Source organism: Coptis chinensis, chromosome 3, assembly GCF_015680905.1.
Source record: "Coptis chinensis isolate HL-2020 chromosome 3, ASM1568090v1, whole genome shotgun sequence".
In the NCBI taxonomy this organism is placed as follows: domain Eukaryota; kingdom Viridiplantae; phylum Streptophyta; class Magnoliopsida; order Ranunculales; family Ranunculaceae; genus Coptis; species Coptis chinensis.
Genome location: NC_141458.1, coordinates 2,148,387 through 2,176,327, shown reverse-complemented (window position 1 = coordinate 2,176,327; position 27,941 = coordinate 2,148,387). Strand labels below are relative to the sequence as shown.

Genomic DNA, 27,941 nt, shown 5'->3' with positions numbered 1-27,941 from the left:
TGAATACAAAACGAACAATACTAAAAACAACTTTTGGTGTGCGGACTGAGCGCGTGCGCGTCTCGTCCAATACTAACTTCAAAGACTCCGGGATAAAAAGAGGTTGTGCCCCTCTTTTCAGTACTAAGACAGAGAGATTGTGGAAGACATAGATTGCGAAAGCGAAACAATATTAAGAAACCAATACTGAGAAACTTCGGATCTCTCTCCAAGCATTCTTCAAACAAACTTTAAACACTATCGGAATCTTGAAAACTTACTTTAACATGACGATGAACAGTACCGGTGAACAGTAAATCCTTCTAGAGAAAGATTGAAACTTGAATTGAGATATAAGAACTTCTTCTTGTGAGAAATCCTTCTTCTTCTTGAAACTTGACTTGAATACTATACTAAAAAATTAAAAAGACTTGATTTTTTTCTTGGGATTCCTCTCCTAGCATACCACTGAACCTCGCTCTGATACCATGTTAAATTCTATGTTAGCGGTGATGTTAGGAGAGTTGTTACATTGATATACTAGATAAACCAAGAATAAGAACTGAGAAGACTAGAGATTGATTAGGGTTAGAATATAGAGTCTGAGATTTATTGTTCTCTACCCAGAGTTACATACTTATACTAAAACTAAAACATGATAATAGAAACTATTAGATATGGATGTCCACACTTATAGAAACATGGGACTTTCCATATTGGACATATTCTAATAGAAGACTCCTCAATTTGGCTAGTGTGATAAACCTAGTTAAATTTGTGGTCTTGTCTAGTAGTTGCCATAATAAGTTTCGAGAGAAAGACGACACAATTTTTGCCATCTGTGTATTAAATTTCGATGGACTGCAAAAACTGTGCCATCTATCCATTTCAACTTAAGTTTGCAACAACTAATGGACGGACGGCAGAAACTGTATTGTCCTTATCCCTTTAGCACCCCTATCTTCAACGCCACCATATATTAGAACTGATTTTGAGTTTTTTACCTCTCAAATTTAGTTGGGTGGCCAAAAATGCTAAAACTCCTACATGGCGGTACTATAGCAACCCGTTATAGCAGCTCTCCATTGGACTTGCTCTAATGAATCTTTATTTTAATGAAATAAATGGTCACCTTGGAGCTTCTTCTGTACCCAAGATGGAGACAACATTGGACTTATTTCATACTCCATGAATTTGGTGTTTAGATCACTGCTCTTCACTGTTTCATATTCCATGAGTTTCATCTTTGGATCACTCGACTGGACTCATCATCTTTGCTTTCGTGTTCTTTTCTTCAGGAAAAATCCTGACTCTCCACACCTTAAATGTTCCATCCATACTTGCACTAAATACTAAGAATCCCATAACAAAATTCTCCAGGCAAGCAGCCAAAGATCGAACAAGCCCTCGGTGTCCATCTTGTCAAAGATGTTTTACTGAATATTTCTGATAATCTTTATTGATGTTTCTAGTAGTATATATACATGAATACAGAGATCTCCTAGATCCACATATCTAGGAAAAGATAATACACTTACTAAGATTACAAGATACTTGCTAATATATCTATATCCTACAAGATACTTGCTAATACTAAACATAGTAACAAATTGTTACTCTAACACCCCCCCCCCCTTCAAGTTGGTGCGTGGATATCGCACATGCCCAACTTGAAAAGAGTTGAGTGCGCCCCGCGCTTGGATATATCGGCCAAAGGCGCCCCGCAAGGCCTTTGTCTTAGCGAACCTCCGGTGGTGGTTGGTACGGCGCCTACCTTATTTCAGTACCCCCTCAAGTTGGTGCGTGGATATCGCACATACCCAACTTGACAAGAGAATCATTAAACACCTTGCTAGCCACTGCTTTAGTAAGGATGTCTACTAGTTGGTCTTTAGACTTTACAAATGGAAAAGTAATAATTCCAGCTTCAAGTTTCTCTTTGATAAAATGTCTATCGATCTCCATATGCTTCGTCCGATCATGTTGAACAGGATTATGAGCTATCTCTATAGCTGACGTATTGTCACAATATAGATTCATTTCCACTCTTGGTTTAAAACCCAAGTCCTTCAACAAATTTCTCAACCATAACAATTCACATACCCCATATGCCATACCTCTATATTCAGTTTCAGCACTTGATCTTGATACTACTGGCTGTTTTTTACTCCTCCAAGTCACAAGGTGTCCACCTACAAAAGTGAAGTATCCTGAGGTAGACCTTCTGTTGTCGGCTGAACTTGCCCAATCTCCATCAGTGTAGCCTTCTACTTTTATGTGATCATGTTTCGAGAACAATAAGCCTTTACCCGGAGCAGATTTCAAATATCTCAATATGCGCTCTACAGCATCCATATGGGGTTTACGTGGGTCATGCATGAATTGACTTACGACACTAACTGCATACGCAATATCTGGCCTGGTATGCGATAAATAGATCAGTTTCCCTACAAGCTTTTGATATCTCCTCTTATCGGTTGGAGTTGCATTCAAACACAGAAACAACTTGTGGTTCTGCTCAATGGGAGTATCAACTGGCTTACATCCGAGCATTCCCGTCTCAGATAATAAATCAAGAATGTATTTCCACTGGGATAAGAAAATACCATTCTTTGATCGGGCTACCTCAATCCCAAGGAAATATTTAAGGTCTCCAAGCTGTTTCATTTCAAATTCAGAAGCCAAATACAGTTGTAAGCTAGAAATCTCCTCATGATCATTATTTGTCACCACTATATCATCAACATAGATAATCAAAGCAGTGATTTTACCTCTTCTATGTTTTAAAAACAAATTTAAGTGTGATCCGAGTTGCTCTGTTTGTATGATCATCACCTGTCACCACCATATCATCAACATAGATAATCAAAGTAGTGATTTTACCTCTTCTGTGTTTTAAAAACAAAGTGTGATCCGAGTTGCTCTGTTTGTATGATCATCACGTTTCACCACCATATCATCAACATAGATAATCAAAGCAGTGATTTTACCTCTTCTGTGTTTTAAAAACAAAGTGTGATCCGAGTTGCATTGTTTGTAGTCGAACTTCTTTATAGACATGGTAAACCTGCCGAACCAAGCTCTTGGAGACTGTTTTAACCCATACAATGCCTTCTTTAGTTTACAGCTCTAAAGCACGGACGCACCTCCTAATAGGTTGTGTTCGCGTTGGACGCGGACACGAACACGGACGCGCGTCGGACGCGGTCAACATGGTCAAGACACAGTCAACTAAATCGGACGCAGGTCAAGACACAGTCAAGACGCGGATTTTGACTTAAAAAATTAAAAAATAAATCAAAATAATATTAAAAAAACTCAATTTTTTCATTTTTTTTGTTTTGTTAAGACTTATGACATGTTTTTAAAGTTTGATTAGGAAATATTAAACTTAATTTTGTGGCTATTTATCTTTAATAGTTTTGAATTTATGAATGTTGATACATTTAATTTAGTTTTTAATGTTTAATTTATATAAAATAAAATTATAAATATTAATTAATTTCCGCATCCTTTGCCGCGTCCGCGTCCTACTTTTTTTAGATATAACCGAGTCGCCGCGTCCGTGTCCGTACAACATAGGTTTACAGACCATTGTTGTATCTGAGTATTCTGGTATACCTAGGGGAGGATCCATATATACTTCTTCAGTAAGATCTCCATGCAGGAAAACATTTTTTACATCAAACTGAAGAAGAGGCCAATCTTTGTTAGCTGCTAATGACAAAAGTACTCTCACAGTATTGAGTTTAGCAACCGGTGCAAAAGTTTCTTGATAATCTACACCATAAGATTGTGTATACCCTTCCGCAACCAGTCAAGCTTTGTATCTCTCAATAGCTCCATCTACTTTGAGCTTGACTATAAATACCCATCTGCACCCCACTGTCTTCTTTACCTTTGGTAAGATTACAAGTTTCCAAGTGGCATTCTTTTTCAGTGTTGCCATTTTTTCTGTCATAGCTTTGGTCCATCTAGAATCTGCTAAAACTTCTTGTATTTTACTAGGAATGGAGACAGATGATAACTAGAGTACATAAGATGCATATGACTTGGACAACTTGTGGGATGACACATGATTGCTTATGGGATATTTCACTTTAGCTTTAGGATCAGGTTCATATTTAATTGGTGGTTGGCCACGGTTAGATCGAGGTGGAAGATGATATTGAACTTGTTCAGAATTAAGACTAGGTAGGTTAACATCATGAATATTAGAATCAACAATAATAGAGTCAGGCGATATCTCTACTGAGTCTTCTAGAGAAGATTGTTCTGGAGAAGATTAGATTAGTTCCGTTGTAGGAGGTAATCTACTATCATGGATTTGATCTTCACATTCTTCATTTGAACACTCAGTGGGGGTTACATCGACTTCATTTAAGCACTCAGTGGGGGTTGCATCGACTTCTTCTATTGAGTTTTTATCACTAGGTGATTGTGGTCCCGATAAATCAAAGACCATTATATCATCATGATTCTGCATTTCATTCCTATTCTCCCCCTGAAGTAAAGAATCAGTTATCTCTGTATAAAAAAGGTCGTGTTCATGGAAAATGACATCCATTGAGACAAAAAAAAAAAATTAGACGATGGATGATAACTTTTATAACCCTTCTGAGTTGAGTCATACCCAATAAAGACACACTTCAACGCACGTGGATCAAGTTTGATGCGTTGTTGTGTATGTAAGTGAACATACACCACACACCCGAAGATATAGGGTGCTAAATGAACAATAGGCAGAAGCGTATAGTGATCAGAAAACACATCTAAGGGTCTCCAAAATTGGACAACACTAGAAGGTGTACGATTCATTAAGTAAACATCAGAGGTCAAAGCCTCGCCCCATAAGTGAGATGGGACATGACCACCAATTAATAAAGACTGAGTGATCTCCAAAAGATGTCTGTTTTTTCATTCTACAACCCCATTTTGCTGAGGGGAATAAGAGCAAGAGGTTTGATGTAGAATACCAGCCGAATGCATAAAACCAGTCAATTCCTTTTTGAAATACTCACCCCCATTATCAGAGCAAACAACCTTTACAGAGATGCCAAACTGTGTGAGCACTATCTGATGGAAAAGGGGGAAAAATGTACAGACATCACTTTTATGTTTCAAAAAATATACTCAGGTCATCCGAGTGCAGTCATCGACAAAAGTAATAAACCATTTCATCTCGTTATGTGTAGGACGTGGGGCAGGACCCCAAACATTTTAATGAACTAAAGAAAAAGGAGCATCAGCTCTATCATCACTCGAAGAGAAAACAATACGATGGTTTTTCGCCATTACACAGGTTTCACAAGCAAAATCAGAAGACTACAACCATTAAATAAAGATGGAAATAATCTCCTAAGATAACCAAATGAGGGATGTCCTAGTCGTTTATGCCAAAGCCAAATCTCGCATTTATTTTTATTAACCTTATCGTCACTCATAACATGAGCTTGGACTCCTTGATTGGACCGTTGAAAACCATCCTCCAAATAGTACAATCCTCCACTTTGTTTACCACTGCTAATCCTCTCCTTGGTAAGGGTGTTCTGAAAAATACAGTGAGTAGAAAAGAACAAGGCAACACAATTATGAGATTTGGTTAATTGGCTAACAGAGAAAAGGTTACAATTTATTGATGGAACAAATAAAACATCATGGATAGATAAAGAAAGGGACAGAGGTACAGTGCCAATACCAACAACTGGAGATGACACAACATTAGCATTAGTAATGACTGATTTGGAACAACTAAATAAGAAATGGTTAAATTTATAGCGATCGCAAGTCATATGATCAGTAGCACCCGTGTCAATTATCCAATCATTATTTTCAGTAAAAGCAATAAGAGCAGAGTTAGATATACCTGACTGGGCAACAAATCCGGCAGCAATGACTAAGTGACTCTTCGAGTTAGAAGACATGACAGTGGAATCGTTATTGGAATGCACAACAACAGAATCATTATTGGTAGGTAAGTCTGTCATTTTTGGTAGATCAATAGACAAACAATGACCAAAAAATAAGAAAAACAAAACACCAAAAAAAAACTCCGATTCCTATAGTAATGGGGTAATTGAAAGGTAATCGGAGTTGGCTCTTGATACCATGTCAAATATATTTTACTGAATATTTCTGATAATCTTTATTGATGTTTCTAATAGTATATATACATGAATACAGAGATCTCCTAAATCCACATATCTAAGAAAAGATAATACACTTACTAAGATTACAAAATACTTGTTAATATATCTATATCCTACAAGATACTTGCTAATACTAAACATAGTAACAAATTGTTACTCTAACACATCTAACACAGCTAAACATTCATGAAAACTACTGCCTTCTTCTCTCCTCCAAATCCTTACTGTAGTATCTTCTGAACCACTAAAGATCAATCTTTCCATAGCTACTACGCAAAGAACACTGTATTTAATTATTAATGACCTTGTAAGAATCCTTCATGGTTGAATCTACTTGAAATCTTCTCCTTTTTCCAGATGCTAATAAGTCCGTCCGAAGAGGCCGAGTAAAGGTAACAAGAGTTGAGAGAAGAACTTATGGCCAAGGCAATCACAGGTGAAAGTTGAAACTTGAGTGTCATAGTGAGTGTAGGTGAGTTCTCTCCATGCACCCTTCTCCATATCTTAACAGACCCATCAGATGAGCAGGTGAACACAGAGCCATCTTCTTGGTTTACAACAATTGCACTGATAGCATCTTTGAGCCGATACCCTCCAAGTTTTTACTGTTTTATCCCAGGAACCGGTGTATAGTAGCCCTTCTACATGGTAGTAAGCGAGGCATGAGATACAATCTTGGTGTTGTAACGTTTTCTTCCTTGAGAAGAGGCAAAATGAGTTTTGCGGAGGTAGCATTGTGAGTTTCCGTGAAGGAAAATCACCAGAGTTACTTGTCACGCTCCATACCCGAACTTTATGATCCTTGTGTGTTGTGAAGAGCATGTTACCATAAGCTACTATGGCACGAACATCGCTAGAATTGGTTTTAAGGTATCCCCTCTCTGCGAAATCCATCTGCTTCCATACACGAATATGACTGCTCTCTGAACCCGTAAACACACTGCCATGCAATACTGCAATGGAGAAAATGGCAATACTGCAATGGAGAAAATATTTCCTTCATGAAGGTGCAGTGATGCAATACATTGGTAGAGAAGAGTTGAAGGAGGTGAGGGATTTCAATCCTGTATGGCCAACACATACCTCAACTATTCAACCAATTGATCACCAGGCCAACCTCAGTTTCCTCTCTATATTCATGGAAATCTCTGACAATAGAACACTACTAAGTTTCATTAATAATGACGAAAAGAGCTCCCAAAAATCACCTCAGCATGAAATATATGAACCTGATCCTCAAAACAGTCGACGTCCTGCAAAATATTATACGACTTCATTGACGGACCCATATTCCCTTTAGCAATTACCCTTTAGCAAAAAAACGAACCCATATTCCCCTCCGAGTCCTTAGTCGCCATGGGCATGCACCCCTATTAATCCCTCACCTCTATTCACAGGTGAAAGTTGAAACTTGAGTGTCATAGTGAGTGTATGTAAGTTCTCTCCATGCACCCTTCTCCATATCTTAACAGACCCATCAGATGAGCAGGTGAACACAGAGCATCTTCTTGGTTTACAACAATTGCACTGATAGCATCATTGTGTGCTACAAATGAGTCCATGCATCTTTGATCCGATACCCAAGTTTTTACTGTTTTATCCCAGGAACCGGTGAATAGTAGCCCTTCTGCATGGTAGTAAGCGAGGCATGAGATACAATCTTGGTGTTGCATGGTAGTAAGCGAGGCATGGTATACAGGATTGAAATCCCTCACCTCCTTCAACTCTTCTCTACCAATGTATTGCATCACTGCACCGTCATGAAGGAAATATTTTCTCCATTGCAGTATTGCATGGCAGTGTGTTTACGGGTTCAGAGAGCAGTCATATTCGTGTATGGAAGCAGATGGATTTCGCAGAGAGGGGATACCTTAAAACCAATTCTGGCGATGTTCGTGCCATATTAGCTTACGGTAACATGCTTTTCACAACACACAAGGATCATAAAGTTCGGGTATCGAGCGTGACAAGTAACTCTGGTGATTTTCCTTCACGGAAACTCACAATGCTACCTCCGCAAAACTCATTCGCCTCTTCTCAAGGAAGAAAACGTTACAACACCAAGATTGTATCTCATGCCTCGCTTACTACCATGCAGAAGGGCTACTATATATACACCGGTTCCTGGGATAAAACAGTAAAAACTTGGAGGGTATCGGATCAAAGATGCATGGACTCATTTGTAGCACACAATGATGCTATCAGTGCAATTGTTGTAAACCAAGAAGATGGCTCTGTGTTCACCTGCTCATCTGATGGGTCTGTACGTTAAGATATGGAGATGGGTGCATGGAAAAAACTCACATACACTCACTATGACACTCAAGTTTCAACTTTCACCTGTGAATATAGGTGAGGGATTAATAGGGGTGCATGCCCATGGCGACTCAGGACTCGGAGGGGAATATGGGTCCGTCAATGAAGCCTTATAATATTTTGCAGGACGTCGACTGTTTTGAGGATCAGGTTCATATATTTCATGCTGAGGTGATTTTTGGGAGCTCTTTTCGTCACTTAATAGTGTTCTATAATTCTATTGCCAGAGATTTCCATGAATATAGAGAGGAAACTGAGGTTGGCCTGGTGATGGGTTGAATAGTTGAGGTATGTGTTGGCCAAAAAGGATTGAAATGGTGGGCTGAATATAAAGATGTTAATTCCCATATAATCCGTACGTGTTAGATTGGGAATATTGAAGGCATTGAAGGCTCTCAATAAATTCTGATGGTGATGATATATTAATATGGGCCATTCATTAGGCAATGGAGGAATTAGAATTAAGATGGAGGGAATAAGGAATTGAAAGCAACGTGACTAATTATGTTTCGTTATGTTTCTATCATCACGTTGCCCTTGGTGATAATTTTTTTTTTTAAAAATAAAATAAAAGATGAATAGGGTTAAGGCAGACCCGCCTTATCTGCATCTGAAACGTACATATATCATCGACCCTCCTTAATAGTTAGACGGGTACCATATAAAACTTTCATCGACATATAAAGAAATTAAGGCTAGCTAGCTAGCTAAGTAATCATCACTCTTGTTCACTTCTCTATAGAAGTGTATAGTTTACCTCCTGCATTTGTGTTGGAGTTATCCCTCACATGAGGAGAGAAACTCAAGTTCGGTTTGCGTGAAGAAGTCGGAGCATGTGCGCGTTAAAATTGGTCTTGCCCAAAAAACGCCCACGCCCATGCCGTGAACAACTTACAGTACTTTAAGGGCGCGTGCCCATGTCAATTTTCGTTGTTTCTGGTTGTTACAGTCAAGGCCCAAAATATCGATATCGATGAATATATCGGTGTACCCAAAAACCGATATATATCGGATATATCTATTTTTTTGGTGACTAGTCCAAACTATTTAAAATATCAGAAATATATTAGAAATATTGGATTTATATTAAAAAATGGTCAAAAAGTCAACCGATATATATCGTAAATATCGGATATATCGATTATATCAGCGATATAAAGTTTTATATCGGAAATTCCGATATATATCGGAAAAAAGGTTCTATATTCGGTGGATATATGTCGGAAATATCGATGTCGGTGTACCAAAATATCGTCGATATATCGGATATATCGGCGATATTTTGGTCCATGGTTACAGTAACTGCGAAATTGCGGGTTACTATATAAACAAAAACAAGGTTTTGGAAAAAAAAAAGAGACATGAACCAAGGCAACACAAAAGAGAGAAACCCCAATCTTGAAATCAATCAAGATTGAGAGATGACCTTTACAGAGAGACAAGCCCCGTAAAGTCAGAAAAAGAGACGAGTGATCTAAGTAAAGGAAATAATGAAAAGAGATATCAGAATCTTCCTTCCCACTTTATAAAAAGAAAGCTCTTGTGGAAGTAGCACCATCGCCAAACCACGATATATCTTTGTGTTGTGATATCGTTTTACTTCTTTACATTATTATTTGTTGTTAATAGTTGTTTAGAGAGTTGGACATGTTAGCTAGGTTGTAGTTGATATTTAGAATTTGTCTGAAGTTGTGTAGTTTTCATATAATACGAAAATAATTGTTAGGCTATACAATTGTAAAAATGCATGTTAGGTCAAGTAAGACGAAAATGTTTTGTGATAATCAGAGTGCCATCAACGACATTAGAAATTGTGTGACAGTTTTGTTATTAATCGTCCTGTTTATGGTTTCGTAGCTTTTGAACATAAAACCTTTTCATTGATAATAGCATCACTCATAACATATGAGCTCAATTATTGATGAAGAAAAAAAAACTTCGGAATAATCGACTTATGTCTTCTAATTAAGAATGTATCATATGCTAATATTCAATATCTATATTAACAATAGAGAGCAGTGTGGGGCCCGCAGGGCCCCCATCCTACGGTCCAAATCTGTTCTCTCAACTTATGACGGGGCAGCATGTAGTGTTGTTAGGGCGTATGCTGTTTTACTAAAACAAGTGACAGTCCGTCGGATCTTAATCTTCTCTCCTCAAACCTAAAACATCATTTTGTTATCCCCTTTCCTCTCCTCCGCCACTGAAAAGCTAGAGCCCTCTCTCGGCACTCTTCTCAGGTTCGATCGATCCTTATTTTGTTAGTAATTTTTTTCACATTAAACCTGGGGATCTCATTATCCCATCTCAAAAGTTAATGAATCTCATTAGTTTGTCTTGTTTTTTGTTCTCCCTCTGAAATTTGAACTCACTTGTTTTCGGTCCTGTAGAATATATCATTAGTGTGAAATTGGGTGGTCCTATCTAACTTTTTGTTTGGTGCCAGCACAAAAATAGCCTTGAAAAATACTTAGGCGCGCTTCAGTTACAGTAAAATCCAATTCTTTTATATAGTCAACTTGTTGCAAGGAGGAAAAGGTTTGTAAACTTCGAAGCTAGCAGATTCGGCTTCACGTGTAACTTACTGGAATTGCTCCTTTTTTACTTGGTCTACAACTACATAATTTCTAGAATGGAGTAGAGTCAAAGGTTTTTTTTTATGGAAATCTTATCCGTCTTTTGTATTTTATATATTTTGCCAACTTTTATCATTTTAAGATCGTGTGTAATTTGCAGAACTATTTCTCGGCACACTTCTAAGGGTTTACATTGCTCAAAAGGATGATAAAATGTTAAAATGCCATCAATTGAAGTCTTGCTTGCACCACTGAGGGGAAGATCGAGCTTTCCAGGATGGAGGTATATTTCCCCTGTTTTCTGGTTAATACAGAAACCTTATGGCATTGTCTCTTTTGACAAAATTTGAAAGGAACCTTTCCTATTATGTTCTACTGTTTTTTTTTGCAGATAGCAGTAACTGCAGGATGATAATGAATCATTATATCTTCAAAGTTGGTTTGCTTTTTATGAGTAAAGGAGGAAAAGACCTCTAAGATGGATGATCTTTAAATGGAAACCAGGCGTCATGAAAATGATTGCAATCTCAGGTATTCAATGTTCATATCTGCGCTTTCTTCTTCAAGTTAATTAGATAGTGTTGATCTATTGTGGGGGTAACATTTATACCGCTTGTCTGAATCAGGAAGTAAATAAGATCTTGGACAAAATGTGCCTCCAAAAAGCTGAAGTTGAAGAGATTGACGAGCCGGAAGAAGGTTGTTCTTCCTGGTGGTTCGCCGTCAATGCTGCGAGCGATTTTCAATGCCAAGTTGCGAGGATGAAAGTAACTCCTATACGTGATTGTATTCTCTTAACATAGTTTTGGGTTAAAAGGTTTCTTATGTTTTTATATCTATGGTTTGTAACAGTTTTTTTTTTTTAAACTAGGGTTATCATTCAATGTGATAAAAAGGCATAGGAAATCAAATACTATAGGGTTTGATTACCTGTTTTTGAATTTTTAAACCGATCACTTTGATTATTTTTTGTATTTTGAATATATATTTTTTCTTTTTTTAGGTTATTTTCTCTTTGGAGCTTCAGATTGAGTAATTTGGGGTCGACACCCGTGTGATATAATTTCATTGCTTTATCTTTCACTCTTCTTCGCTGCCTTCGCAAACACTTGGACTTTGTCAAACAGGTAACATCTCTTCACTTATAACATCTTTTTTATTTTCCATTTTCCCCTTGATCTATTTAACCACTCAAACACTTTGTAAGATCTATTTAATTACTTTGTGGGGGGTTTTTTTTTTGTTAGGTTATTATCTATTTCATGGAGATGGAGTATTCGTAGGGGTCTTCTCATATCCAACATGATTTGGCGTCCTTAATTAACTTAGGTATCTACTTTTCAATCTCAGTTTTAGTTTTGTTTTTAAAATGTACCTGTGATGTATGAACTTTTGAAGTATTCGTTGTTTCATGCCTAACATTTAATTGATATTTTTGTTAATGTGGTTCCTGAGTTGTGATTTTATTTTTTGGAAATGAATATCCCCCTGTTTAGTTGCCTTGGAACTCATCAAATTAACTTTGTATTCGTTGGATACTTTCTAAGCTTTTCACTCTCCTATTGTATTCGTTGGATACTTTCCGAGCTTTATGTATGACTATAATTGAAAAAAGTATTCGTTGTTTCATGCCTAACATTTAATTGATATTTTTGTTAATGTGGTTCCTGATTTGTGATTTTATTTTTTGGAAATGAATATCCCCCTGTTTAGTTGCCTTGGAACTCATCAAATTAACTTTGTATTCGTTGGATACTTTCTGAGCTTTTCACTCTCCTATTGCATTCGTTGGATACTTTCTGAGCTTTATGTATGACTATAATTGAAAAAAGTATTCGTTGTTTCATGCCTAACATTTAATTGATATTTTTGTTAATGTGGTTCCTGAGTTGTGATTTTATTTTTTGGAAATGAATATCCCCCTGTTTAGTTGCCTTGGAACTCATCAAATTAACTTTGTATTCGTTGGATACTTTCTGAGCTTTTCACTCTCCTATTGTATTCGTTGGATACTTTCCGAGCTTTATGTATGACTATAATTGAAAAACGAATGATAATGAGCAAGCAAAGATGCTCAAGTGCATACCTGACATGCTAACTTTGCTGATGTATGTATATCTTTTAAAGGATTCTTTTGTTAATCAAACTTTGAATGCTGGAAGACATTTTTATCATTTATTTATACAGGGTTTATTGGTCACTAAATTTTTGGTGAAAAATGGTTCTTATCTGGTTATACCGAATATTGATCTTGAGGTGTACACAAATTTATTTTATTGTTATTTTTTAGAGGAGGCACCACATTTAGTGGCTTCTCGGGTTGTGACTGCTTTTTTTAATTTAAAATTTAAATAAAAATTTGTCCTAAAAGTCATGTCTCATCTATAATCCATGATCACTCACGGGGAGTGGTATTATATCAAGAGGTTTTAGAGGAGAATTAGGACACTTGGAATTAGTTTCGGGTTTATGTGAAGCTTCTCTGATTCGCTAATCGATTTCATGTAAGTTTCTACCTCATTTTATTACTTTTATAACTAGGTGGCTTTTCCATGCTGATAGTAGCAACATGTCTATGCCAATGTAGTCATTTGGTTTTAATCAACTGTTGAACACACTTTTGATCTGACCATAACCTTATCATTCACATCCAATATCTAGGGCTTTAATTTATTGCATTTGCTGATAATGCTCAAAAGTCCTCTAATATTGTTCACTGTTATTAAATTAATAAACTTTAGATTCTCAATTGTAATTTGCACTACTTTTTGTTACTTTCATGTGCTTTATTTGGTTCACATGCAACTCAGTGTAGTAACTTCTAGCATACATGATGTATGAACTTATTCGGCTCATTTTGCTGATAATGGTTTTTATATAATTTTCAGAACGATTTTTTGGCTTCTAAATGATTGGTTGAACTTTATGAAGTTCACATCTGAAAACACAAACGTCCTCGGGGTAGAAGCAATAATCACCCAAGATACTGCTATGTACAGGTTGTGTCAAAGGAATATTTCGACCTTTGATCATGAGGCCCTAAATGAATTCCTAAACCAACTGATGTACAGAGTGTCGATCAAGGTGCCTGCCAAAGCTATGAGGGAGGCTCAAACCTACTGTAGAGCTTCCTATAAAGCATTGGTGGTAAGTAAGAAGTGGAAATACTTCCAATTAAAAATTTCATGTGTATGTTATTATTGTTCTCTAATTGATGTCAATGGTGCGGGGCAAAGATGGCTAACATGAGTTGGTGAACCATGGCAGTTCATTCTCCTGGAAGCCAGATGGCATCAAGTGTGAAGACGTTGGTTGTTTGCATCTTATTCCCAAAGAACTTTCCCTGAAAATTTTAAGTAAAATTGAAGCTGGAGAAAGGTTCACTGTCTATGTTGTGGTCCCAATGTGGCCAGAAGGGATACCAGAGAGTAGATCTGTTCAGGCAATCTTAGACTGGCAGAAGAGGACAATGGAGATGATGTACACTGACATTATTCAGTAGATAAAATGGTCTCTGTTTCTCCTGATGGCAATAAACTAATAATCACATCTTCCTTTTTCTGTGTCTCTGGCTCACTGCATTAGCAGTAGCAATAAGTTGGCCTTCTTCCGCCCTTCCCAGTTTGAAGTTGCTCATATCAGTCATACTTTGACTGATGATGCTTGTATGAGTTTGCTTAGAATTAAGCTTTTCTGCCAAGTAGCTCGAAAAGCTTTGATAAATGTTACTGTAAGCTGGTTGTGTAACTGTGGGTTGGTGTACTTTTAGCTTGTTGAATTCGCAGTTGTTGTTAAGGTTTACACACTGCCAATTACTGTTTAAAACAATAGTACTGCCAAGATGATTGAAATATGAGAAATTCTACTATGGTAGTCTTTGTAGTGTGCTATCGTGTTAATCTATTCTTTTTTCTTTTGGTTAAAGATCCTACATTAACTTTAAAATGAGGAATTAGTCATAAACCCGTACTGCAGAGGTACAAACACAGCATCTATGGCCGACTGCCCTACTTCATGAGTCTACCCCAGTGATTGCCCTACTGGCCCAAAAGAAAATAACTTGACTGCCATAGATTACAAAACAACAATTAATCAGCTAAGTCCTGGTCAGATGCCTCCTCCACTGATTAGAGAGTCTTCATAAGCTCCTCCACCACTTGTCTCATCTAGCGGCTACCACCTCAGCTTCAAGCCTCCAAACATTTATGCTTGAATGGGATTTTGAGCACTAACCAACTCAAATTCCATGCCCTAATCTTTCGCCCATTCAAACAGTCCTTGACTAAGATAACCTCTTCTTAATAAGAAAAAGTAGTTGTCGTTACATTTGAACAAGGTATTTGTCTGTGTCAGGGGGGTCGAGCGTCGAGGTAGCGCCGCAGGTGTGTCGACACCTCGCGGGCCGTAGGCACGGGCATACCCTAGTATATATATGTGCCCCAACTTTTCTTCGGAACAAACTTCGACCGCATGTGGCTCCATCATAGTTATTGTTATCGTTTTTTTTTTTGGTAAAACCACTGCATATATTTATATTTGCATTAAAGTGCGTCAGGTACCTGAATATTACATGTCATATGATCCTCCTGCAAGTGTCCTAGTAACCAAGAGGGTGCTTCCATCTCCCAGAAACAATCTCTGAGATGATGAGCTCCGGTCACTAATATACGTGCGACCTTATTACACGTTCTATCCACATGGATTACACTGAAGAAATCAATAGAGGAGATGAAGTATTGTGCATCTATAATTATATTAGCGGTTATCCTCTCGATGTTAGTAGCTAGGTGATTCCAAAAATCAGCTACTGTTTTGCAATCAATTTCAATGATAATCCTATTGTAGCCTAAGACATACGCCATTGGATAGCGCACTTGAGCCCTCGGCGTTTCGTCCACACATTTTGCTGGTACCTGTTGCTAAGAAAATTCTATTGTCATCTCCCATAACATAACCAATACCAACAGATTTAAATTCCGAATAAAAAACTATATCCATATTAATTTTGACATAGGATGATGGTGGTGCAAGCAAAATTTTGTTTATAGATAAATGAGTGGATGGTTTTGTTGGTGTTTTATGATGTTTAATGAGGGGGAGAGAACTGAGCTGGTTGGCAGTCACATTTAACTGGTCCTCTTCTTATGTACGTTAAGCTCACCTACTTACCCTCCTGACTCCTGAGTCATAAACTTAATTGGTCACTTACATCTGTTCGCTTGAATCGAGTAATTGACCTGGGTATTTTATGACTTATGTCTCAGAACCGTAGTATAAGTGAGCTGGTTCGGTCTATATAATTGTATTACACTGGTTCCTTGATATTTTAGCATGAATTGGTCTTTGGATCGATCTAATATATGAATATCTACCTATTTGGACCTATAGTCATTTGATCTGTGTAATCGACTTATTGTTTTTTTTATTTATAAAAATGGTATCCAAAAAATTGTTATTAAAACATTTTTTTGTTCCCATCTGTTCTTATTCTCGCACAAAAATAATGAAGATTATTTTCTACGTACTGTTCCAAAAGTCCTCTGACCCCATGTATAAGAAATTAACATTTTCCTACAAAAAACGTTTGTTGGTTCAATTCTCGATCAGACCGATTCGTTTTGCTATCAAAGAGTTGCAATGCATTTTCCCTGAAAACTTACTGAGATAATATCTACATGAAAAAATGTAAATTTTCTACAGAAAAATATCCGAGCGTACAAGCCCAAGCATAATCACAAGGCAGATTTGCCTTGAAAAGTAGTGTTTTTTTTTTCTTTCGACAATGTCCTTTAAAAGCAGTTGCAACTTGCAAGACAACACCATGTACTTTTTAATGCTGGTCATAAATTCTTTTTTGCTGAAGGCTGGTCATAAATTCCAAATAGACATTTTATCATAGATATGAAGGAAAATGAAGAACGGCACTGAAAATGTTGTTGAAATTGAACCCAAAACACGCATGAATACTACAGTACTACTAGTTAAGGATCCAAACGGTGCAACGTTGAATTTGGAACATTACTAGCTGAATGAACTACTGTGTAAATTCAATCTCAAGGTGACACTACAGAGTTCACACTTTCGAATTTTCGATTGCCTGCTCATTCCTTTCACATCACTTCAACTACTTTCATGCAGTAGTATAAGAAAAAGAAAAATATAGCACCTGAAAAACGTACATCTTGTGTATTGCAAGTATAGTTCTATACTTGAAAGTTGAAAACCTCCACTAACTACTTACTGTTAAAAAGAAAATAAATGCCATTGTTGAATAATCAAGACTTACTTCCAGCAATGATTTTGTTCACATATTCACTCCTTTATGTTGGAAAAGAGGAAATAGTAAAGTAAAAGGAAAGAATAAAAGAAAGAAGAGAAATCCTTTGGCTGGTGGGTTTCTGTTTGAGCCATTCCCAGTTCTTATCAAGTCCCACAGCCCTCCCATCTTCCCTCCCATCTTCCCTTCAAACTCATGATCACATGGTTTCTGTAAAATTACTGAACCAACAGAATTTACTTTTGTACTAGTCGAAGATGTATGTGGACTATGTGCTAATCAAGTAATCAGGATATTTTGAGTTTTAGACAACAAAAGACCGCTTTACAAAATCTCATCTATACAACCTTGTGATGTTCATAAGTTAGGTAATCTATCTACGACAATCTAACCAAAAATGATCCTAGCCCTATTGACTGTAAGGTCTAGACCATCTTCCAATTGTTGGTGGAACTCGACAAAGTTACAGATCTCTGAGTATGATTTGATACACAATATACAAGAGCCCCAATAATGCACAGGCTGGCATACGAGGAGGAACATACTCAACCTAGATGAACAGCCAATAAGGATTTGAAGCCCCGATGGTCAATAAGGCTCATATAAGAACATAGCAGATACAGTGAGTTGTTATTTGACCATTAAAGTTGCAGTCAGTCACATATACTGCTGAGGAGACTGATTCTGTATCTGTAAATGAGAGCATCATGATCAAGCTCCAATCTAACTTGCTAGGGCTCACACAGAGACTCAGAGAGAGAGAAATGAAAAACACTTACCTCCAAATCTGTCTCAAGGGCATAAGATGGAGAAGATGTACCGCCGTTTTTTATACAAGTCAAGTCTGCCCTTTATGGAGTTTATGCAGTACGAAACAACTTTGTGGTTGCTATTTACCTGCCCATTAAAACCAGCGAGAGACCCGGCAGTCTGGTTTTGCACTAAAGTCCCAAAATAGATGACATGCTCCAGGGTGATCCCCATGATAATAATTTGAACAACATGAAAAACGAGAAATCAATTGCCGTCATCACCCTCTCCCTCTTGCGTGTCTGAGATGCTCTTTTCTTTAGTTATATTGGTGCACTGGTGGAGCTGTGGGACATTGTTTTCACTCTTTTGTGCCTCAGCAGAACAAGGGTGTAGATGTGAGCTACGTGGTCCCTCACTTTCAGGAAAAGAAGCAGATGCCACCACAGATGACGGGTTAATCTCAGCATCACAACATTCAGTCTGAGCAACTTTATCTTTCCCACCACCTATGAGTGATACACATCAAAGTTTGAGAACATGTCATACAAAAGACAATCAAAAGATCAGAGTGATAGAAAGAACCTGTATGAGTAGTAGTTGAAGTAGATGGATTGGCATGCGAGGAAGCAGATGATGTCACAGTTCCTTTTTTCATCTTTGACTGTCATACACCCACAAATCCATAGGAGTCATGTTTTATCCATTTTATTATCCAATGTTTTTATTACAGTAGTAGATGAGTTAGTTATCACACCTTCGCAATTTCTTCGCAATGCTTTACAACAGCAAGGATATTTGTGTAACGGCCATAGACTAGAGTGTATGCCCACAAAAGAAGCTTCCGTGGGACGCTAAGATCTAAGTTGTCAGCCCCATCCATGCCTAGTTGACATGATGATTTTGTTGCTAGCGGAGACAGCACTGTATACAGATTTATACTGGACGGAAGGGTTCCACAGGAGCTCTCCCGATAGAAGTTGTAGCAAGATCTTAGTAAAGTGTTGGCAGACTCCACGTTCTCCGCCAATACTTGATTGATTACGATGCCATCAATTTTGGACAACACAATGCTCCACTTTGCCTCAAGACCTTTCAGATGGGTTTGATCCTCAAATAAAGAATTCCAAAGCTCACTCCCTTGAAGAGCAACACAAAGAAGAGTATTTTCTAAATTGTCACCTGCTAGATTAGGAACCTGAGGCACACTTGAGTCTGCAGAATGTAATGGTGTGATCAAAGCCAAGCTTATCACAATTGATCGACACCAAGCCACTGAAGCATGCTTGCATATTTTGGAACAGTTGTTATTTGACAACTTTGGATTTTTAAAACGTTTCCGAATCTTCTCATTTATTCCTTCAAGTGTGTCTAGCCTCAGATCTCTCTCCAAGGAATGAATATATTGATGGAGATAGCTGTGATAAGCAAGTAAGCAATGTTAAGAACATATGCAACCTAAGTAAGTATAGGATACAAAGAATTCAAGTAATTTACCCATAGAAACAGCTCTCGGATAACTCTGGGCTCTTGATTTCAGGTAAGTTATTTATATCAGTCCATAAGTTCCCCTGATCAATAAATAAGTTGAACATTCTCTCCAGGAATTGCTGGGGAAAGTTTTTGTCTAGCGATTCAGCTTGGCAGATGGATGACATGAGGGCCTGAATAAACCTGCCAAGGGCTACTGGAACAAGGTCTTCCAGGCACAACGAGAACTGCAATAAATCTTAAATGTATTAAAGATGTACTTCAATAGTCAATAGTTGAGTTTCAAACATAAACTTATGCTGCAGTAGTAAGTTAGAAAATGAACTATTACTCTTTTATCCGCTCGAAGAGATGCATAAGCCCGGTCAAGGGTGCAGATATCTCCAGACTCCAGCAATAGTCTCAAATAGAACAGAACATACTTTCGGATACAAGTAATAAATTTGCGGGAACTTTCTGGTAAGTTTACTTCCAAGGCCTTCTTGTTCCCAGCAAGACCAGGTGCTTTGCGCCTGAAACAAAGCAGAAGTCGGTGAAAAAGGTTTCCACCAGCACCCATGGAAAGCAAGCCAGACAGTAGTAGAAAAGAATAAAATAAAATTCAAATTGGTGTGTGTTAGTACCTTCCCTTTTTTACCGTACTATCAATCTCCCACATATTAATTGTAAATGAAGACCGAGATGACTTGAAACAAAATGAAAGTTCCTCCTTTGCCCTCTCAAGGCCTCCACTAGAACCCCTTCTGTACCATCCTTGTGCAAGCATATACCTTGCCTTGTGAAAATGTTTGAGCTCCCCTTCTACACATCCTTCAAGGGCAGAAAGACAATCACAATAAAGAATGTACCAAGCCTCTTCAAGACTATTAGACCCCTCATTCTTGCTCTGAGTAAGATCAGTCGAATTACAGGATTCTTTATCATCATTTCGCGACATTGGAATAACACAACTAGTCCGGTCAAGGATATCCCTGATGGTCCCACTAATTGACTGATCAAAGGAATAAGATACAACAACCTGAAAAGAGCATAGATATGTTTCACACAAGCTTCCATCTGGAAAGGAGATTGAGTCCTTGAGACAGAAAATTCAAATTTGACAAAGAAAATACAGGAATGCATGAAAAAACCTTCAGAGCCTCAACATTCTGTTTCCCACATGTAGAAAGTAATTTCAGACGTGAGGCATGCATCCTGTAGACTGGATCCACAGCTGAGGGGTTCAAAGTAATGGCCTTGATATAATATGAAAATGCCTCCTCAGGAGGAAATCCTAGCTTCTCACAAAGTTTCCCCAAGTAGAACGCATGCGACCAATCTGGCCTGCAATTAGTAAAGGCCATATTATGCTGAAATTCATGAGTAATAACTCAAAGATAAACACAGTAATCAAGAGTCGAGGCAAGATAAAGTACTTGTGCGCAAAAGCCTTCTCAAAGTGTTTCTTTGAATTTCGACAAAACATCATCCATAACGCATCCTTCGTGGGTACAACAGATCGTTGATCATAAATTGGTACAACATTTTGAATGCCATCGTAGTACACAAGTGCCAACATTTCATGTATCTCAGTCTGAAACCAAAAAGATCTCTTTAGTATCCAGATAAGGGCATGGTTCACTAAAGGAATAGAACAATGGACAATTATTCAAGAGGATGGGGAAGTTTGAGAAAAACAGAGGAAACCTGCTGAGCAGGTGTCTTTGCTAATGCCAAACTCATTAACAAACACCGCCTACTTCGTCTTCGACTACTCTCAACTCTTTGAGGTAAAAATGGATTTTTCCTCCATCCCACAACATTTATGTGCTTACTTCCATCATTCAGCAGCAAGTCCACTTCCTGTATTTAATGCAAGAAAGCTAATTTTAAAAGGATGGAATATGTGCAACCATGCCATTATGGGACTGATGTAAATATTCAAATTTTTTCCACCACTCACCAAAACCCATGATAGCTACTTAATATTATACCTCATCATATATATTTGCTAGCAGCTGCCAGCTCTCAAAACGTGATGGATTTAACAGTAAATCATACTTTAGAAGGTTTGCATTTTGCTCAACAAATTCCTCTCCTTCTATGTTGAGTACAAAACCAGAACATTTATCCGTTGCACTTGTTTCTTCAGCTTGGGCTAGATAATAGTACAAGTTGCCATAAACTTCCAAATATGGCTCACAGCTGCATCAAAGTTTTCATCATATTGACAACATAAATCAATATTTAGGGCTGGGAGCGAATTCATTGACTTAGCCAAACAAATATATTAAGCAAATTCTAGAAGGGGACAACAATTGTAATTTCGGGGCATACCTTTCAATTGCCGGTTTCATGCAATGCTTGAAGCTTCTCCCATTTGGAAAAAGTATACTCATAATATATTCCAGAAATCCATCAGCTCCAGCCTCTTCAAAGATTTTGTCCTCACATAAATCAGGGTTATCTAGGAAGTTGTCTATCGAATTTTCTCTCAACATATCTTCTGGTGGCTGCTGGAAGTGCTTCCGAATTGCTCTCAGTACTCTTCGTAGTTTGATCAAGCCAGTCCTCTAGTGGAGAAAGAGTCAAGAAAATAAGAACTAATGTATGTGCTAAAAGAAATAACAAAGAATTTGCTATCAACCCAAAAAAAATAACAAATAACACACAGAAATAAATAAGTGGAAAACATCTTAAACCAGCAAGGGGATGAAGGAAAAACTACATGCTTACAGATGAAGCCTTCGCATATGGTAATATATACTGAAACACATCAGCACACTGTTCTTTCGTCTGATAATCTCCACGACTAGTATTTTTGTGTATGGCTAGGTCATCTTCACTGTATGAATCCGAAGATCTAAGATTCAATCCATATAAGCAGAAGAAACACTGATCCAAAGCATTATCAATTCCAAATTCGAACTTTGTTTCAGTATCAAAACATTGGTCTTCATGTTCAACAACTTGATTGCTTGCTTTGTCTTCCTGTGTTTGGTCAAACTTGCTGTCACTGCTATGTTTTCCCTCTTTTACTGCACCATCCTTAGCAAGAGCATGAGGTGGAACACATTCAGACATTATTTCACAAGAATGTTTCGTGACAGCAGCATTTTCACCCTTTTCAACCAGATCAGTCTTAACAACCAAAGTACTACTCAACTTCGACGGACAAGCAGATATTTTATCATAGTTATGATGGGAAAGAGACTCGACACAAGGAGGTGCTTCCAATTGATTGTTCGAAGACTGAATACTAGCCTTCGTTTTCATGTCTAAAACCAGAAGATGCCTTATTGCAAATTTAAGAAATGTCCCTTCCTCTCCTTCACTATCTTTACCAGAACAGCAAAGCCCGTATTCAGCAAGTAAATCATGGATTGCTACAATCAATTCAACCTGAGATAGCAACTCAAAAATCAAATAAAAACAAAAACAAAAAACGCCACCCTATTTAGGAATATGCATTGCAAAAACTGAAAAACATCAAGTTCTTCGTAAATTTCCAGCTTGGACTCACTTGAGTTTTAACAGGTACAGACTGATTGAGGTGTTGAAGTTTGCAGAAGGCAATGACAGCATCCAGAAAAGAGCAGCTTTCCATTTGTTCGGTATCGGAAACTCCTAATCCCGAGGATTTCTTACAGAGAAATATGCTAATGATATTACGTATGAAGATAAGGAGAAGAGCTTGAATGTCACCTATAATGCTCAGAGGAACAGAAATACCATCCTAGAAGGATGAAATGGCGACGTTTCGTGGCACATAAGCATGCAAGAGTAAAGAAAGAATTCATATGAGAGGAAGAAGACATAAAATAGAATAATAATACAGAAAGAAAGAACGAAATAATAATAGGAATAAAAATAAAATATACACAGGTTTATAGTTAGACATTCAAAATAGCAACACAAAGGTCCAGAGTTAGACGACAAATCCTTAAAACATAGCTACAGCATCAGTAGTATACCACTCTAAGTTGTAGGAGTATTCAATATTCTTATCAAAATTGGTGATTGTTTATTGACATATGCACGTCTTAAGGGTAGCCGTCCAGCGCAACGCTACAGCAGTGTTTTTTTTTTTTTTGGATTGGCAAGCCTGTTTCTGAGATCAGTAACTCTTTGATGTTGGCGGGGTTCGAGCCCCAGACCTTTGGTATCATCACCCAAAGGTTTTACCAACTTTGCTAGTTGGCACCTGCTTTGTGCAGCAGAATTTAGTGCCTCACAGCCAGCGCTGCATGACACCTCTCCTCAGTACAAGCACAGCAACCGTGGGTACATATGCAAATGTTGTTCAAAACGTATTCTATGAAAGCAAGCAACAGAATTTTGAAAAACAAGTATCAACTTACGTAGTTCCCTAATTGATTAATAAAATTCTTCACTTGTGAGGCACACTGAGATACTTCCTTGACTTCCTCTGCAACCATCTGGCTCCAATGCTGGGATATGCTTTCCACAGTCTTCATTTCAGACACAAAACCAGATCTTGCTACAGCTGTCTTGCACTCTGTTATACCAGCTGCAACCAATAGAACTTGTAGCCTCCGCCGATGACATTTTAAATATACCTCAATGTCCATTGGTTTAGCTTTCTCACATGCCTTGATTAGTATATCTAGTGCTGATAATTCAATTGATACAACCTCTTCGCTTCTAATACAGCCACCAGGCAAAAAGTTCAGGTAAACTTCTTCAGTGGAGAGCAAAAGGGGTGCAAGCAAGTATACACAGTCTAAATACATTTCCTTTTCAATCATCTCCTTTAAAGTCTTCATAAGTAAGGAATCAACTTTCAATAAGTGAATTTCATGCAGAACTCTATCAACTGTTAATTCTCTAGTAAACTTGCAATGGCGCCGAAGGACGGAACCTACAAGACCATCAGCAGTTTTGTTCTTTCTCAAAAGTACTAGTGACATACAAAAATCTTCGTAAGCTTTTTCTTTATCACCAGAGGAAATCGACAAACATCCACTTAACCAGAAAAAGCGGATCCAAAAGTAAGATTTAGACGTTGAGATAGAGTTATCAGAAAGTATCTCGTTGGAAACCGAAGCATCAGCTGTTTCCATACCAGTATCTCGAGAACAATTGGCTGATACTTGTCCTCCACTTACATTTAATTCACTCGTATAAGGGGCCATCCCTGCATCCCTGCTGAGATTGAGTACACCCTTCCAGTCTACAGGAGAATCCAAAGCAACCAACTCAATGACTTTACACAGATGATACGACGCCTCACTTACTAGGAGTGACTTCTTCGCCTCATCACCAGAACAGAGTCCAAAATCATAATAAAGTTCTGCAAGAAAAAGACAACACTCAATAGACCTGTCTCGACCCCAGTGTCTAGTCAATTTGTCCAACTCCAGGAATTTAACAAAACCTTCCTGATATGTCAGGGTTTTATGTGCAACATCTTCCAAAAGCAAATGACCTATATGGTAAGCACCATAATTTTTCGAAACACCTAAAATAAACCTTCTAACTTCATCCTGTTCATTATCTGATATATTTGCCAGAACGTTAGGACATGGTGCATCATTTACAGCTTGATCAAATTCTTTAGATCCTGACCTACTAGTAATGAAAGGTTCTAAAACTCGAATGACAACTTTGGCTAGGTCCTTACTGGTAGCAAAATCTGATTCTTCTTTTCCTGGTTTGCGACTTCTCAGCCTTTCCAGGCGAGTACTACGCCTTTCCTGAGGATGTTCTTCATCAATACAGACTTCCTTTTCCTTTACCTTATTTGCCTTTTCCATTCCACATTCACTGACAGAAGCGATTTCACCAGTTGGAACTACAATTTGGCCTTTTCCATCTGATGATGTGGTACAAATTTCTGTATTGGAGGGCAAGTGTATGCTTAGTCTGACATCTTCACATTTATCCAGATAATTATTGTGACGTATGCACTCCGGTGTTTGAACAGACCCTATTCCACTCTCCTGTACATTTGTGTCATCAACAAGAGCCATACCCAGCCTGGAATCTACCTTATCATTAACCAGATCATCTTGTCTAAATACATTCTCCGGATCAGAAGCCCTTCTATTCGACGGGAGCAAGATTCCCAAGATTGAATCTGCAAGTGCTTCCCAAGAGGCTTCTCCCAGGTGGAGCTCTAGGTTCTTAGCGGTCCTTTTCGATGCATTTCCCTCCTTTAAGTTAAAATCCATTCTTTTTCTCTTTCCTGGAAACTTTAAACGGACATGCTTTGGTTCCAGTTTATCAATGCCTCTTGGAGAAAATGAAATTGGATCTGACTCCTGAATGGTATTCTTTACATGCAAAGCACGAGAATGTGATGGCCAGTGCCTCAGAATCAACTCTGCTACGGAAAGACAAGCGGTTTCATCACGAATTGCAACAAGTACTTCCAACAGTTTCTCCATGCAGTTCCCTACATCCAGCATAAAAAAAAAAGTCATTTGAGTGAGGACGTATCAGACAACACGGATAGTGCACTGATAAAAAAAGCAATAAACAATAAGCAAAATTGTAAATCATTACAATTGTTGGGACTGCAATATAGCCCTTGTTCAAATGCCCAGCGAGAAATACTCAATAAACCCATTGAACATGATAGTGTTCCCAGTTGATTCCAGACAACAGAGTCCTTAGTATCAATCTCAACAGCTTGAAGGTAGCAATTCAGAGCACTCTCATCATGAACGGAACCTTGTTGAAGGAAAACGTTTGCAAGATTCTTTAGTGCCAAGAACCTGTTAAAAAGCATGTCTGCTGTTTAAAGGAAAAGTAATGAAATGACAATAAGAGTTTGGTTGGGTTTAGAGAAAGTTAAAGACTATATCGGCTGGGTGATGAACTTAACTTTCACTGAAAGAACGGAAATGAGAGGTTTGCTAATGTACCGCCAAGATAATGCACACACACAATCACACAAAATCGGACTTCATGTTTATCAAAAGAATCACTAGTAATATGAAGAAAATACTTTCAATAATAAGAGAAGTTCTGAATATCTCAACCTGAGCTGTGATAGATGACCATCACTAGCATTACTATCTGCCTGAAATGCAACAGAGGAATACTCAGTGAGATAAAAAATGCACGCACACTTTAACAGACACACTACCATGGGCACCACTAACAAAGTAACCAGGCCCATGACTTCTTTAAAAAAACTCGCAAACTACCAGTACCTGAGCACTCGTTATCAAAGGATCTTTTAAGACGGCTTCTAAAAGGTCACGAGCATTTGCATATTCTTTGGCTTGTAACTTAAGAAGTCCTTCATGATAAGTTTGGGAAAGATGAAATTCCTGAAGTAAGCGAAAATAAACGATGTCATAGAATGCAAGGTAATAACAAAGGAGGTGAGGGGAAGAAAAAGTGCACATGGACAAAAGAAGAAAATTAGAGATTTTTCATCATCAAAGTTAATTTTCTGGGTTTGCCTAATAATGCCAGTTAAAGGACTCTGTGTACATGTATAACTAGTTGTCCATAACTTAAAAGCCACCTTTTCATATAAAGATCCTACCAAAGCTTCCACTGAAAGTAGAAACGTAAAACCTGACAAGGTATTGATTTGTCTTACACCTTGCAAACTTCTAAAGAACAATGCAGCAACCATTTAGATAAATCCAAGAAGATTTGCATACTTCCAAGAAACACAGTCTCAAATGACATAGTTGTACACATTCTAGTCTACTTCACACACCATCTCCAATGTTCAACTCCTCTTTGTGGCATAAATATTTTAACTTCATCTAAATTTTGTCTTCCGAAAGTAGAAGCTTCTGGTGCAAGAAATATCCTCGGCACTTCCTACTTGGACTAAATTAATTATGTCTCAGAATTTTTGTGAGAAATCTTCCATCCCAAATCCTAATCACCTGGGAAACATCCTCGCCTTGACATTCTTTAAATTACATGGGAAAATCATCTGGTCCAGAACCATTTTTCTAGGATTATGTTTATGAACTGCTCTAGAAACTGGCATTACTCAAACTCAATACCTCTAGAATGTCATTCCTTTTCTTATTATACAAAAATAAGTGTCCCAACCTTCATCAAGAGACAAGTAAAGGGTTTCTTACTTTTTACATACTCTTTCCCCACAACGCGACATCGTCACACTTCTCCAGTATTACCATCCTTATAAAACCACCTCCAACACTTGTGTATCAATATTTTAACCATTCTAACCCTAGAACTAATACACCAATAAAGAACCATACCAATGCCTTTTAAATAATTACCATTTTCTCCAACCATATAACACTAACACCATTACTTCCATCAACACTTAAAACAAAAAAAATCTAATCTTTATTCACAAGTAAAAACTACATTAAAGTTGAAAACCAAATTACTAAAGAAAACTGAGTGAAACCAAATGGTTACAATAACAAAGTTTGAGTAAATGTCTAGAATAAAAAG

The 27,941-nt window shown here is 37.7% G+C and overlaps 1 protein-coding gene, 2 long non-coding RNA genes and 1 pseudogene across 4 annotated transcripts; 2 read left to right on the top strand and 2 right to left on the bottom strand.

The window, feature by feature from the left end:
• Positions 1-984: 984 nt before the first annotated feature.
• On the bottom strand, positions 985-9,210 carry LOC147507198 (protein JINGUBANG-like; annotated as a pseudogene).
• Positions 9,211-10,604: 1,394 nt separating this feature from the next.
• Positions 10,605-11,847, top strand: LOC147507197 (uncharacterized). Of its 2 annotated transcripts, XR_015216155.1 has the most exons (4): positions 10,607-10,684; positions 11,181-11,303; positions 11,412-11,551; positions 11,647-11,847. It is a non-coding gene; the product is annotated as an uncharacterized LOC147507197 (long non-coding RNA). The 2 variants fall into 2 exon arrangements; XR_015216154.1 differs by having other exon boundaries at positions 10,605-11,303.
• Positions 11,848-13,955: 2,108 nt separating this feature from the next.
• On the top strand, positions 13,956-14,880 carry LOC147507196 (uncharacterized). Its single transcript, XR_015216153.1, has 2 exons — positions 13,956-14,167; positions 14,288-14,880. It is a non-coding gene; the product is annotated as an uncharacterized LOC147507196 (long non-coding RNA).
• Positions 14,881-17,573: 2,693 nt separating this feature from the next.
• Positions 17,574-27,459, bottom strand: LOC147507195 (Tetratricopeptide repeat (TPR)-like superfamily protein). The gene is made up of 19 exons (XM_086599673.1): positions 27,395-27,459; positions 27,040-27,109; positions 26,699-26,818; positions 26,525-26,565; positions 26,046-26,257; positions 23,879-25,935; positions 23,041-23,253; positions 22,254-22,919; positions 21,855-22,090; positions 21,512-21,722; positions 21,225-21,380; positions 20,954-21,111; positions 20,669-20,861; positions 20,162-20,556; positions 19,870-20,050; positions 19,545-19,765; positions 18,805-19,465; positions 18,633-18,711; positions 17,574-18,556 (listed from the first exon to the last, which is right to left on the bottom strand). The coding sequence occupies exons 1-19, from the start codon at positions 27,457-27,459 to the stop codon at positions 18,315-18,317; spliced, it is 6,177 nt and encodes a 2,058-aa protein (XP_086455799.1). The 3' UTR covers positions 17,574-18,314.
• Between the last annotated feature and the right edge of the window lie 482 nt (positions 27,460-27,941).

Coding starts and splice junctions, on each gene's coding strand:
- LOC147507195 (XM_086599673.1), bottom strand. CDS start 27,459: ATGGTTCTGGACCAGATGATTTTCCCATGTAATTTAAAGAATGTCAAG. Junction 21,112..21,224: donor CAAAGACACCTGCTCAGCAG/GTTTCCTCTGTT, acceptor TTTTGGTTTCAG/ACTGAGATACATGAAATGTT. Junction 20,051..20,161: donor AGTACGGTAAAAAAGGGAAG/GTACTAACACAC, acceptor GCTTTGTTTCAG/GCGCAAAGCACCTGGTCTTG.